Source organism: Gorilla gorilla, chromosome 3 (genome assembly GCF_029281585.2).
Source record: "Gorilla gorilla gorilla isolate KB3781 chromosome 3, NHGRI_mGorGor1-v2.1_pri, whole genome shotgun sequence".
NCBI lineage: Eukaryota > Metazoa > Chordata > Mammalia > Primates > Hominidae > Gorilla > Gorilla gorilla.
The window spans coordinates 189,416,463-189,429,622 of NC_073227.2; the positions used below are offsets into that span (position 1 = coordinate 189,416,463).

The 13,160-nt window shown below is 39.0% G+C and overlaps 1 protein-coding gene and 1 non-coding gene across 2 annotated transcripts in view; one reads left to right on the forward strand and one right to left on the reverse strand.

Moving 5' to 3' along the window:
- The window catches only part of DDX60L (DExD/H-box 60 like), a 129,048-nt gene extending 119,151 nt beyond the window's left edge, over positions 1-9,897 (reverse strand). The window contains 4 exon segments of the mRNA XM_063705634.1: positions 1,157-1,346; positions 1,865-1,934; positions 2,106-2,219; positions 9,756-9,897. Coding sequence (XP_063561704.1) covers positions 1,157-1,346; positions 1,865-1,934; positions 2,106-2,109 — 264 coding nt within the window. The 5' untranslated portion in view covers positions 2,110-2,219; positions 9,756-9,897.
- LOC115934469 (small nucleolar RNA SNORA51) lies at positions 819-949 on the forward strand. The gene has a single exon (XR_004070262.3). It is a non-coding gene; the product is annotated as a small nucleolar RNA SNORA51 (small nucleolar RNA).
- Positions 9,898-13,160: the final 3,263 nt, after the last annotated feature.

Sequence of the window (13,160 nt, forward strand, 5' to 3'; positions counted from 1 at the left end):
TGAAAGTTCTAGAACTTTGGGAGACCAAGGCGGGTGGATTGCCTCAGGTCAGGTGTTCGACACCAGCCTGACCAATATGATGAAACCCTGTCTCTACTAAAAATACAAAAATTAGCTGAGCATGGTGGCACGCGCCTGTAATCCCAGCTACTTGGGAGGATGAGAGAGTAGAATCACTTGAACCTAGGAGGTGGAGGTTGCAGCGAGCCGAGATCACGGCATTGCACTCCAGCCTGTGCAAAATGAGCGAAACTCCATCTAAAAAAAAAAAAAAGAAAGTTCTACAACAGGCAAAACTCAAGAAGGCAATAGAAAGGATTTAAACAGTGGTTGCTTCTAGGGAATGGGGTGAGGATGGACTGGGCAGGGGCATGAGAAGACGTATTGTGGAACAAGAGTTTGGGTTACACGTGCATGCGTGTGTCAAAACTCAATGTACTGGTAAATACTATGCACGTGCCAAAGCTCGTTAAATGGCATTAGGCTGGAGCAAAACTTTTTGTAACACATTTAAGATCTGTGCATAAATTTTACCATCAAAAGAACCTGCAAATAAGTACCGAACTCTAGTTAATGGCATGTATGATGAAGTGTTTCAGAGTTAAATGTAGTGTCTACAACTATTTTGAAACGTACCTCCAAAATAAAAGGATTGACAGGTGAATAAAGGCATGGATAAGCTTACAGATATATGAAGAAGTAAGTAAAATAAAATGTAATTGTAGGATTTAGATGGTGGGATATAGATATTTGCTCTACAACCTTTCAACTTATCTGTATTTGAAATTTTATAATAAAATATTGAAACTTAAAGAATGGGATTGCTGGTGCTTACCACAGGCTGAATTCTTACACTGACTATATAGAAAAGGAGGTAGAGTAAACCTACCCAATATACCCCTCAGCCCAGGCTCTGTGCCTGATCTATATTGTGAATGTGGGAACATAGAGTTGAGGGAAAAAAATTTAATAAAATAAAAAATAAAGAATGGTTATCTCTGAGTAGTGAAATTATGGGTAATTTTTTCTTTTGTTAACCTGTCTTTTTATATTTTCTATGATGACATGCTTCATTTTAGGTCAAAGGCTCTTTAGGTTAAGAGATTTCAGTTATAGTCTTCAAAGGACTAAAACGACATCAATCATCATATATTACCTTAAAGAAAACCATGGCGAATTGTCCTCCGTTACTCAGAAGATCCACAAGATAGCATTCAACCAGATAGAAAAAGTGGAGATTCTGTCCCCACTTGAATGATTTTACACCCAGGCATGTGACAAGCAAGGAATCTCCATCAATCACAAAAAAATTAGATTCCACAAAATCATTTAATATGCTGGAATACCTAAAATAAAAATCAAAGAGAATAAAAATCACAGATGTTTCACAGAGACTTAGTTGCTGTTGTTGTTACTATTATTGCATAAGCTACTGTTTGTTGAGTACCTCATGCCAGTCCATGATGCCTTTTCAAATACCTCATTTAAGCAACTGTCCTTTATAAGAAGGAGATAGCACAATTACTATTTTATTAAAATAAAATTAGGCTCAGAGAGGCAAAGGAAATTATCCAATGCTAAATGGCAGAGCCAGGATTTGAACTTGAGAATATGATTCTAAAGGCTGTTATTCTGGATAAGGACATACATAACTCCCAGCTCCATGAATCTGATTGTTTTAGGAAACAATCTGTTCAGTGACAGCTAAGACAACTATAGGAAGAAGAGTGTGTTCCCATCATCTCCAAGCTGCTCCAAGATAAATAGGTTGAGTGATCATGTATATGTATACGGGTTAAGAGGGATGTGGAAACACAGAGCATACAATAGTATAGCTCCTTCTTTTTTACTTCACAGTACTTACCCAGCTTTTGGCATTTCGTTCAAAATTAACTGTGTCATTTCCCTGAAAAATACTGCATGATCCTTTGACCCTAAAAATAAGGAGATTTTTTGAGCCATCAATATTTTTACACAGCTATATAATTTAGTAATTATTAAGGAAATGAAATATAGACATCCAATTACTTTGTAACATTATTCAATCTGAATATCTTACAAGATTGTTGCTTTATAGGCTACAAATATCAAAGATTGAGAATTACCCATCGTTGCTGCTTCTTGGGCTACAGGGTAGAAGAGTAGAACTGGAATTTATTAAATATGGCTGATTTATTTTGACACCTCTAAAATGGCTACATTTGATGTGAATGGCACCTCTGTAATAAAAGAAAAAAATAGAACTGCAGTTATTCCTAAAACAAAGAAATGGACCCAAAAAATATGGTTACAATTTCCACAGAGCAAGCAGTCTAGTAAATAAGCAAAGATTGATCAAATAATCATACAAAAAATTTCAAATCACAAATGTGACAAAAGGCACAGAGATGAGGGTGGCTTCCCTAAGGAATTAATGCATGAACTGAGATCTGAAGGAATGAGTACTCCCTTATAGTTAATTTGCCCCCCAAAAAAGCAATAAAAAGTATTCTTGGCAAACGGAACAGCATGTGCAAAGGCCCTGTGACAGAGGACAGTATGGAAAGTACAAGATTCAGAAAAGAAGTTAGTGCGGCTGCAGCAGAGGGTAAGGCTGTGTCAGATAAGGTTAGAGAAAAAGGAAGCTAGGCAGTCTTTTAAGGAATTTTAAGGTGTTTCGTCTTCATCCTCAGAGCTAATTCAGCCATTGATGGGTTTTAAACTGGTTGTAATTTGATTACACTTGCACTTGGTAAACATTACTCTATCTTTAGTAGAGAGAGCAGATTGGATGGGGAGGTGCATAAAGAAAGCTACTGAAATAGTCCTGTAGAAAGATGATGGTGGTTTGAGCTAATGTGGTGCTATTTAGAGCTGGAGAGATGTGGATTTATTGGGGGGCCATTTTGAAGATAAATGTGACATAGTTTGGCAATAGATTCCACATGGGAAGGGACAGTTGGGAGTGTCACGGATGACTCCTCAGATCCTAGCAAGGACAGAAGGATGGACGATGGGGCTTGGACAAAGCACGCTGAAAGGTGGCCAGGTTTCTGGGCTAGAAATAGAACTATCAAGTCATTTGATTACTAAAGATAACTGAGGAAATGAGTATATATCACAGGTAGAAGAAATCACTGAATGCTGCTTATTAGTGACTCTGGGTCACTCCCAAAATAAGTTTCTGGCCATTCCTGATCACTCCCAAAATGAACTTTTGGCACTCAAATCCTTGTCTTGGGAGGTGATTCTGGGAGAACTCACTTCTTCACTTCATATTAACCATAAAGAATAGCAGCAAAATATGGTTAGAACTCAACATTGCCACAGGATTGGTAAGTAGAAAAGTATTTATAGCCAAAGTAAGTACAGTCTCTGTGAAACTGAAGGGACAGAAAGCAGAATGCATTTATTCAACAACTATTGAATGAGCAAACACCTGCTGTGTGACAGGCGCTGCACTTGGGGGTGGGAGTACAGTGAAAAGGACAAAAGTAGGCTTTGCTGCACTCTAGGAGCTTATCATTTAGTGGAAAAACATTAATAAAATTTTAAATATTTAAAAGTTAAGTACTATTTGAAAAATAAAAGAGTTATAACGAATTGGACAGGATTGCTACAGACAGTATCTCCAAGAAAGTGACATTTCAGATGAGCCCTGAAGGAGTGAATGGAGTGGTCATTCAAAGAGCCCCTCCCATTTAAGAGAGAGACAGGTTAGGAAAGCCTAAAACAGCTTTTTTATTAAGCACTGTAATTTTTAAAATTTATAGTATGAATATAAAAGTAAGGATCGTCAGATATAAAATACTGATCAGACAGAAAATAAACACCAAAAATGAAGACAAATAAATAAACTAAAAAACATCAAAATATTCTAAAAGACATACTGAGAAAAAGAGATAATTTAGAAGTCAGAAGAGAACTTTAAAAAATTCCACTAGAATTTTCATACAGAATCAAAGATACTGAACCTATGAAATAGGAGCTTGCATGCTGCTATTGAAAAGAAAAAAATACAGGAACAAGAAAGCACTCTTGAAAATTCAAAGCAAGATTGCAGATATAAAATAAATTAGTTTGCTGAACAATAAAACAGAATCCCAAGTTAAAAGACAGAGTCCAGAAAGACAATGAGATAGAAATAAAAGAAATATTAAGACACATGAAAGATTGATCGAAGCTTATATAATCCATTAAAAGGTAATCCTGGAGGAAATAACTGGGATACCAGAATGAGTGGTGAAAATAATTGAAAGCATACTGTGAGAAAATGTAATTTAAGAAGACTGCCTCAGGGCTGAAGAAAAATATGAATCCCTAGATTAAAAAGGTTCTCCAAAAACAAAGCAAGTTTGATGAAAAAAGAGAAAGCCACAGCTAGATATATCCTGATAAAATTTCAGTACTCCAAAGATAAAGAGAAAATCTAAAGTCTGGCAAAAAAGAAAGATATTTTAGCCACAAAAGAATCAAAATGAAAGAGGCATTAAAGTGAATAAGAACATGAGCTCTGAAACCAGGATGCCTGGATTGAATTCCTAATTCTACAACTAACTAGTTGTGTGGCCTGAGGCAAATTGCTTACCATCTCTGTTTCTGTTTCCTGTCTGCGAATTTGGAATAATATTATTATCTTAGGGTTGTCAAGATAAAATGTGTTAATACATAAACTGCTTAAAAAGCACCTGGACGTAGTGAAAACTGATTAAAATCGGCTCTTTTAACATTATGGCCAACACTGAATGCTCTGACATATGACCAATGTCTTTCATCTTGTTTAATGCTTTGAAAAGTCTACTGTAATCAAGTTTTAATTATATAGAATGCATTTCCTAGTTGGATCTGATCACAAAACTTGACTCCATAATGAATACTATGTATACAGTTATGTTGTGTTTGTTTTTCAATTTTTAGACTCAATGTATAGACAAATAACAATGAACTTAATTTATTCAGAGAACCAAAATGTAAATGCTTTGAACATTGATAATATATTAAAATAGCTAACCAATTTGAGAAGTACAAAGAGGGAAAAATGTTAGGAAAAGAGTAGGAATGCTATTATTATCATTTATAAAAAAAAAAAATAGGGAGCCCAGAAATAGCATTCAAAGATAATGTTATATACTAAATGTTTATGTCCCCCCAAAATTCATATTTTAAAGCCCTAAACCCCAGTGTGATGGTAATCCGAGATGGGGGCTTCAGGAGGTAATTAGGATTAGAGGAGGCTATAAGGATAGGGCCCTTATCTGATAGGATTGGTGTCTTCTTAAGAAGAAACATCAGAGAGCTCATACTCTCTCCCTTCTCCCTTCTCCCCTCCACCCCGCCCCTCCCCCTTTGCTCCTGCTTGCTCACTCTCTCTCTCAGAACACAGCAACAAGGTAGTCATGTACAAGCCAGGAAGAGAGCCCTCACCTCACCAGAAACAGAATCAGCCAGAATCTTGGTCTTGTACTTCACAGCCTCCAGAATAGTGAGAAATAAATTTCTGTTGTTTAAGCCACCACTCTATAATATTTTGTTATGGCAGCTTTAGCAAACTAAGAGAGAAGATAAATCAAAAAATAAAGATTTAAGAAATAAAAGTTTTTAAAAAGAACATGTTTTGCAATGAAAAAACAAACACTTATCCCCTATTGTCAATACAAAGTGTAACTCTGATTAAGTAAATAGTATGAGAAGTTTGTCTTTACAGAAGTAACCCAGTTCAAAAAAATAAAAGAAGAATTGAGGAATTTGTATTTTCCTCATTTTGAAACATCTAATAAATTAATGGATCTAGATATTGAACATCAATGGATACTAATACCATAAAAATGGAGACAGCAAGACATTCTCTGTCTCTGAATGGAATATGATGCCATCTATGTGAACTCTTAACAAAAATATAAAAAATTAAAAAGAACTGATTATGCCTCTAATTTTAAGAACTAACAGAGAATAGCGAGGGGAGACAAAGAGTCAGAGATGAAGAAAGAGAGAGAGAAAGAGGGAATCCTATAGATTAAAAAACAAGACATTTATACACCAATTGTAATGTGAAGACTTTCTTTTGGATTCTGATGGAAGTTAAAAAAATTGAAAAAAAATCATATGTATCGGATCAGAGGTATCAACTATCCACTAAAATTCATGCTCCTCCTTCCACATTTAAGAATTATCACTGAGAAGCAGTGATCTGGCCAATGACTACATTTTCCCCATTCTTTTGCATCTGGAGATAGCCATGAAATTAGTTCTTACCAATGGAACGTGAGTGCAAGTGATAGCCAGACTTTCGAGAAGTAGGTATACCTTCTCTATTCTTCTCTTTTAAAAAGTTAGGTGCAAAGAACATTAAGACTCCAGGGAACAGTGGACCTACTATATGGAAGAAACTGGGTCCCTGAATCACTGTTGGGCCCACTTGCCAGGAAAATCTGCTTTGAACTCTTAGAAGGACAACATATATAAATTTCTATTGTGTAATGCCACTGAAATTTAGAAGTTGTAATTGCTACAGAAGTTAGCATTCCCTTACTGCTACAGAAATTGGTACAAAAGTGAAATCTTGGCTGGGCGCGGTGGCTCACGTCTGTAATCCCAGCACTTTGGGAGGCCGAGGCGGACGGATCACAAGGTCAGGAGATCGAGACCATCCTGGCTAACATGGTGAAACCCTGTCTCTACTAAAAATACAAAAAATTAGCCGGGCGTGGTGGCAGGCGCCTGTAGTGCCAGCTACTCAGGAGGCTGAGGCAGGAGAATGGCATGAACCTGGGAGGCGGAGCTTGCAGTGAGCCGAGATCACGCCACTGCACTCCAGCCTGGGCGACGGAGAAAGACTCTGTCTAAAAAAAAAAAAAAGTGAAATCCTTCCTATCATTGCATAATGGTATAGTGCTATCGTTCTTTTAATCTAAAAATCCATGAATTGCAAGATGCACCATCATTTTATGTACCACTAATTTTCTTAATACTAACAAACCATAACATACCACAGGTTTGTAATTTTCATCCTCATCTTAGATGTAAAAAGAGAAGACGCAGATTATAAAACCAATCAAACATGGTATGTATCTCCACCCTAATGGACAGATAATAGGCAGTGAGAAACTAGGCTTCTTGGGCTTAAAAGTTGGAAACCCAGGTGATGCAAAGCAAAATATCTGGTAAAAATCATCCCCTTCAAAACTAGGAAGCCAACCACATGCCAACAAGCCTGATGCTCACAGAAAAGTGATTGGAAAAGGTTGATGGTCAATGTCTATAGTGTTTTAGTTGCTGTTTTTGAGGAGCTATGACCAAGGAAGAATGGGAAAGAGAAATGTCTTAAGAAGGAACTGGGTGGTATGAAAGCAGAGCTGGAAAGAAGAGAATTGGCTGGACACAGCGCCTCATACCTATAATCCCAGCCCTTTGGGAAGCCGATGTGGGAGGACTGCTCAAGGCCAAGAGTTGGAGACCAACCTGGGCAACAAAATGAGACCACATCCCTATTTTAAAAAGGAAGGGAAGGGAAGGGGAGGGGAGGGGAGGGGAAAGGAGGAGAAGAAGGAAGGGAGCCAAGAAATTTGGGTCGCACAGGTGACAGCTTCTGTACTGCAAATAAAAAGTGATAGGACAAAAAAAAAAAAAAAAGAAACCTTGCTCAACAAAGACTCATAAAGAATTCTCAGTTAAACAGAAGGACTTAGCCTTGCTGCAAGTATTAGGTGGAGGTGTTACCTTCCCAGGCCAGACTATCATTTCAAATGAATTTAAGACAGATTATGCTAATTTGAGAGGGAATTAGGATGAAAATAGAAACTCTCTGGGTGTAATTAACGGCATAGGGAACTAACTAGAGCATAAGAAGCTGGATACATTTCTTAGAGAATTGTATTTCCAAATAAACTATGAGCTGCCTTAAAAATGATTACATCAGTAAAACAAGCAGCAGGTTATAAAAAAGGGTGATATCAGTAAATCAACCAGCAGGTCTCCATACTTACAAAGCAGAAAATGAGCCTGCAGCAGGGAAAACCACAGAGATTTCCACCCACATCAACATAGCCGTGGATGATAATTAATATGGGTATTTTATTAAAAGCCATAAAGCTAATCATGAGAAGAATTTTTAAAAATACGTAATTCATATTGGAAGTATTTCTTTCACAGGGAGTCATCGCAGTCTGTCTAAAGTAGATAAAACAAAAGACTGATTTGTAAGCATATAATTTATAAGCAACCAAGAAAGAAATGTATATCTTTGGAGTCGTAACGCCTCAGGAGAACTAAAACTGTGAGACTAAGTATGAAGGGGAAAGTAGTAGAGAAGGGCATTTAATTTTTGTTTTATGTCTTTCTCTTCTGTTTCAAATAAAACTGATCAATTATGACCCAGCATACCATGGGGTATCATACAGCAATTACTAAGTAAGACTGACAGGTACCAATAAATCATGAACCAAGAAAAGCATACCAGTATGACAGCCAAAATATCTTTTAAAGTGTATGGATCTAGAGATAGACAGATGATGGATCGATCGATCGATGGATGGTTGGATGGCTGGATGATGGATGGATGGATGGATGGATGGATGGAGAGATATGAGCTATAGACAAAAACTTGTCTCTTTGTAGAGTATCAGGAAGGATTCACACTAAACTATCCCCAATATCTTTGGGATAGAAGGCGAAGAGCCTTGGAAGCATAACTCACCCTCATTTATTTTAGTACCCTCAACTCTCAGCACCTGAGCTCCACTAAACTTCAAACTGCAAATCTTAGATTGAATGGTATGTTACTGCTTTCAGGAGAACACTCGAAATCATGAAGGTCTGTATGTCGTTGATGTTATGGTTTGGACTTCTTATTGTGTCTTTAAAGGACTTGCTTCTGTTTGGTTCTGACCGCTTTTTCTAGCAGTCATTAGGAGCTTTCATAATCCTTAAGGCCCCATCACGGACGATGTCAGCTTCTTTGATTATGGAAAACCTTGAGAAGTTTATTATAAATTTATCAATGTAACTTTGTAAACAAAAGAGAAGCGGGAAAAGAGAACAAAGTACCTTTCCAGAGAAATAGTAAAACCTTATTTCCGCTATTAAGAGCTTAAATCCGGCCGGGCGCGGTGGCTCACGCCTGTAATCCCAGCACTTTGGGAGGCCTAGGCGGGCGGGTCACGAGGTCAGGAGATTGAGACCATCCTGGCTAACATGGTGAAACCCCGTCTCTACTAAAAATAAAAAATAAAAAATTTAAAAAAATTAGCCGGGCGTGGTGGCGGGTGCCTGTAGTCCCAGCTACTCGGGAGGTTGAGGCAGGAGAATAGCGTGAACCCGGAAGGTGGAGGTTGCAGTGAGCAGAGATAACGCCACTGCACTCCAGCCTGGGCGACAGAGCGAGACTCTGACTCAAAAAAAAAAAAAAAAAAAGAGCTTAAATACAAGACGGAAAAAAGGGAAGCGGCTTGCTGCCTGTCAATGTCCAGGTTCGATTGGCTGTGCTCAGATGTGGTGACCCTTACTTTCTCCTCAGCACCCCAGATCCCCAGGCTCCCTCGGGTGCAGAGGACCTGTTAAATGCCTGAGCACTCTCCTCTCTCACGGCGGTTGTCCCTCTTCCCTACCTCTCCGCGAAGCTGCCGCCCGAGCCCAGTGGGCGCCCCAGCTCCCCTCGCCCGGCGCGCACGAAGCCACCAGGCCACCTCCCCGCCCGGTCCATCTGGATGTTGAAGGAAACCTAGCGGGACAGCTCCGCTCCAGGGTCCCTAGCGACACCCGACGTCACCCGCAATCCTCACCCCGGCCGCCGAACCTGCTAGGTCCAAAGAGCTTCCGAGCTGCACGTCCCGCGGGGAGGAGGTGGAGCAGAGGGGACGGAGCGCAGAGCCTGGCGTCGGACTGGGCGCTCTGAGCCACACAGCAGCCAGCGCCTGAGTTTATATCTAGGGAGTTAGTTTCGGTTTCTTTTCTCCACCGCGAGGCCTTTTCGATTTCCGCAGTTTTCTGGAGGTAGAATATAGGTCTGCGTTGGTTTATTCTGAGAATCTTAGGGAAGTAATAGTAGAAGCGATGATATGCTATCTGGGACATGCATGTAAATGTAAAGGGAAAGAAAGCAGAGAAATCTGGGACTCTAAACAAGGAATTGAGGCTGAGAGTAAATGCAGCACGCTAAGCACTATGAAAGTCTATGGTGAAGTGTGGCGATTTTCTTCTCTGGCAAGGTACTGGACATGCAAAAATGGAGTAAAAAAGGATTAGGGGCTTTGAGTTTCTGTCCTAAGAAGTTCATTTTATGAAAAATTTCCAATAGTATAACTGTCCAGTGTGAACATTTGAAAGACCAATCATCTATCACAGAGAATTTAAATTGAGAAGAAGAATGCTCTTTAGTTTTGTCATCAAGCTCATTAATGTTTGAAATTCGAGTTTCAACCCCAGCCCATCATGGTCTTTAGTGCTCCAGACGCTTAATTCCATGACGTTATGCATGTGCAGAATATATTGAGATTCAAGGTGGTGGTGAGGGTGCCCCAGTAACGGCATTGGGTAATAAATGGAGAGAAATCGAAACCGGAAGTTCTGTCTTCAAGAAAAGGAAAGGGTGGAAGTGACTTGTTCACAATAGAAAGAGCCCGGAAGAACAAAGTTTTTTCTCAGACTCTGGAATATAAAGTGGCTTCGAAAAGGAGGTGAAAACATTGCTCACTTCTGTCAGGATTTTTCTTTAATTTTATGTTTGGTTGAAAATAGTTATGATTCTCTTTCTCAATGAGGATGACATTGAGAAAGAACCTGAAATGACTCATGATTAAGTCATGAGTTCATCTCAGATGAATTCCTCTCTAGCATCTGATACTGGACCTTTGTATCATAAGAATGCATTTGCTAGCAGCAGAAAATTGGGCTGCTGTAAAAGCATTCATTGAGCTTTTTATGTGCCAGGCAATAGGCTAAGCCCTTAACATGTATTATCACATTAAATCTCACAGAAATCCCATGAGCAACTTTACTGTTGCTATTTTATGGATGAGGTAAATAAGGCTTAGAGAATTCAATTACTTGTCGATGACCCTACAGGTAGTTAATGGTAGCCAAGACTTCAAAATTTAATTCCAAAGATAATATCTACAATATTCTCTGTATATATTATCTCATTCCAGTTCTTTTAAATACTACAGTGTCATTATTCCGCCCCCAAAGCACATACAATTTAATGGGGATTTCCTCTTTTGGTTGTAGAAGTGGGCCCTACATGTTCTTAATATAATTGACTGTCTGCTGTTGTTTTTCTCTCTTAAAGATATAGATGTATCAGTTGGGGATTCCCTAGATGTTAACTCCACACATCCCACTTCCCACCGCAAAGTATATGTACAATGCACATAAGCAGACTCTACTCCAAATCAATATCCAGTTCTCTTCCACTTTAATAATATGTTACCATAACTCCAGCCTGGACATTATCCAGAAACTTGAAAATCATAAACTCCATTTCCACTTTTTAGAGACTTCCCCCTTGCCTCAATCTCTCAGTCTCCTTAGGAGCCCCACTCTTTCACCTCCCCAGGATCAACTCTGTGAACAGGCACTGAACCTTCCTCTCACTAACATTCTCAACTGCTTCATCCACTCTCTTTCCTCTGCACCTTCCCTGCAACTTGATCACCTCAATCTAGTAAACCATTTTTTGCCCTTACCAGGACATTGAAGGAAATTGTCTAATATTTTTCACCTCAGATTTACTGTTTATGACTATAGGTCCCTGATCTTTTTTACAGTGGCCCTTAAAACCCTACAGCATCTTGCTGTTCTCTTCAAGTCCACTAAGAATATATCTGTTTTAAAGAGACTCCTCTCAACTGTCTGACACCTCCATCTAGTCCAAGAAGCCCATGACATGCTCCACATACAATATAACCACTCCCTTTTGAGTTGGTTACCTCCAGCTTCCTCAGGAATCTCACTCCATTCCTATATTGTTAACCTCTCTCTATTTACAGCTGTGGTAGACTGAATAATGGTCTCCCAAAGACATCTATGTCCTAATCCTTGTACCTATAAATATGTCATCTTCTGTTGCAAAAAGAACTTTGCAGATATTCCTAAGAATCTTGAGATGGGGAAATTACCCTGGATTATCTGGGGACCTGATATAATCAGAAGGGTCCTTATAAGAGGGAAGGACTATTATCAAAAAGGAACCAGGACAAGGATAATGTGGGAAATTATCAGGATTTCAAGACTGCAAAGGATGGTAAAAGTAAGAGACTCACTGCTGGGAAAACGTACTCTGGAGAAAAAGTCATGAGTACAGCTGGACAACCTTTTGCTACTGCTTCAAAAAGATCTCTGTGACATACACAGGAAATCCAAAAGATTTCTGAGAATATCAGCAGAAACACTGCCAGCTTGAACTGAAAGGTACAGAGAGAGAATAAAATGAAAGACGGTTATAGGACTCCCAAAATTCCATAAGCAATAAACAGTCTGATAAAACTATTCAGCCCCAAGCTTGTGCTATCTTTCATGAAGGATGACTCTGAGGGCAGAGCCTAGAGACACAAATGGTTATTCACAGGCCTTAAAACCTATAGAGTTAGCCTTGCAGATTTTTGAAATTTCTTGGCTTTTTCTCCTTCCATTTTCTCCCTTTGTGAACAGGAATATCTGTAACTGGTACCCTATTCCTGTTCCACCATTGTATTTTGGGAGCAAATAACTTGTTTTCTAGTCTTAAAGCTTCACATATGGAGAGAAATTTTGCCTCAGGATGGTTCATACCCAAAGTCTCAACTATACCTGATTTAATCATTTAGGTCTTTACAGCAGATGAGATTTCGATGGGATTTTTGGACTTAAGTTGATACTATAATAGATTAGGACTTTGGGGGGACCTTGGAATGGCTCATTTTGCATATGGAATTGATGAGAATGTTTGGGGCAGAGAGTGCAATGACAAATAAATGGCTCCCAAAGCTGTGCATGCCCTAATCCCCAGAATGTGTGCATGTTACCTTACACGGCAAAACGAACTTTGCATGTGATTAATTTAAAGATCTTGAGATGGAGGATTATCCTAGATTTTCCAGAGTAGGCCCGATGTAATCTCAAGGGTCCTTGTAAGAGAGAAATGGGAGATCAGAGGAGAGAGAAGATGCTGTGCTGCTGGCTTATACATGGAGAAAGGGACCACAAGCTAA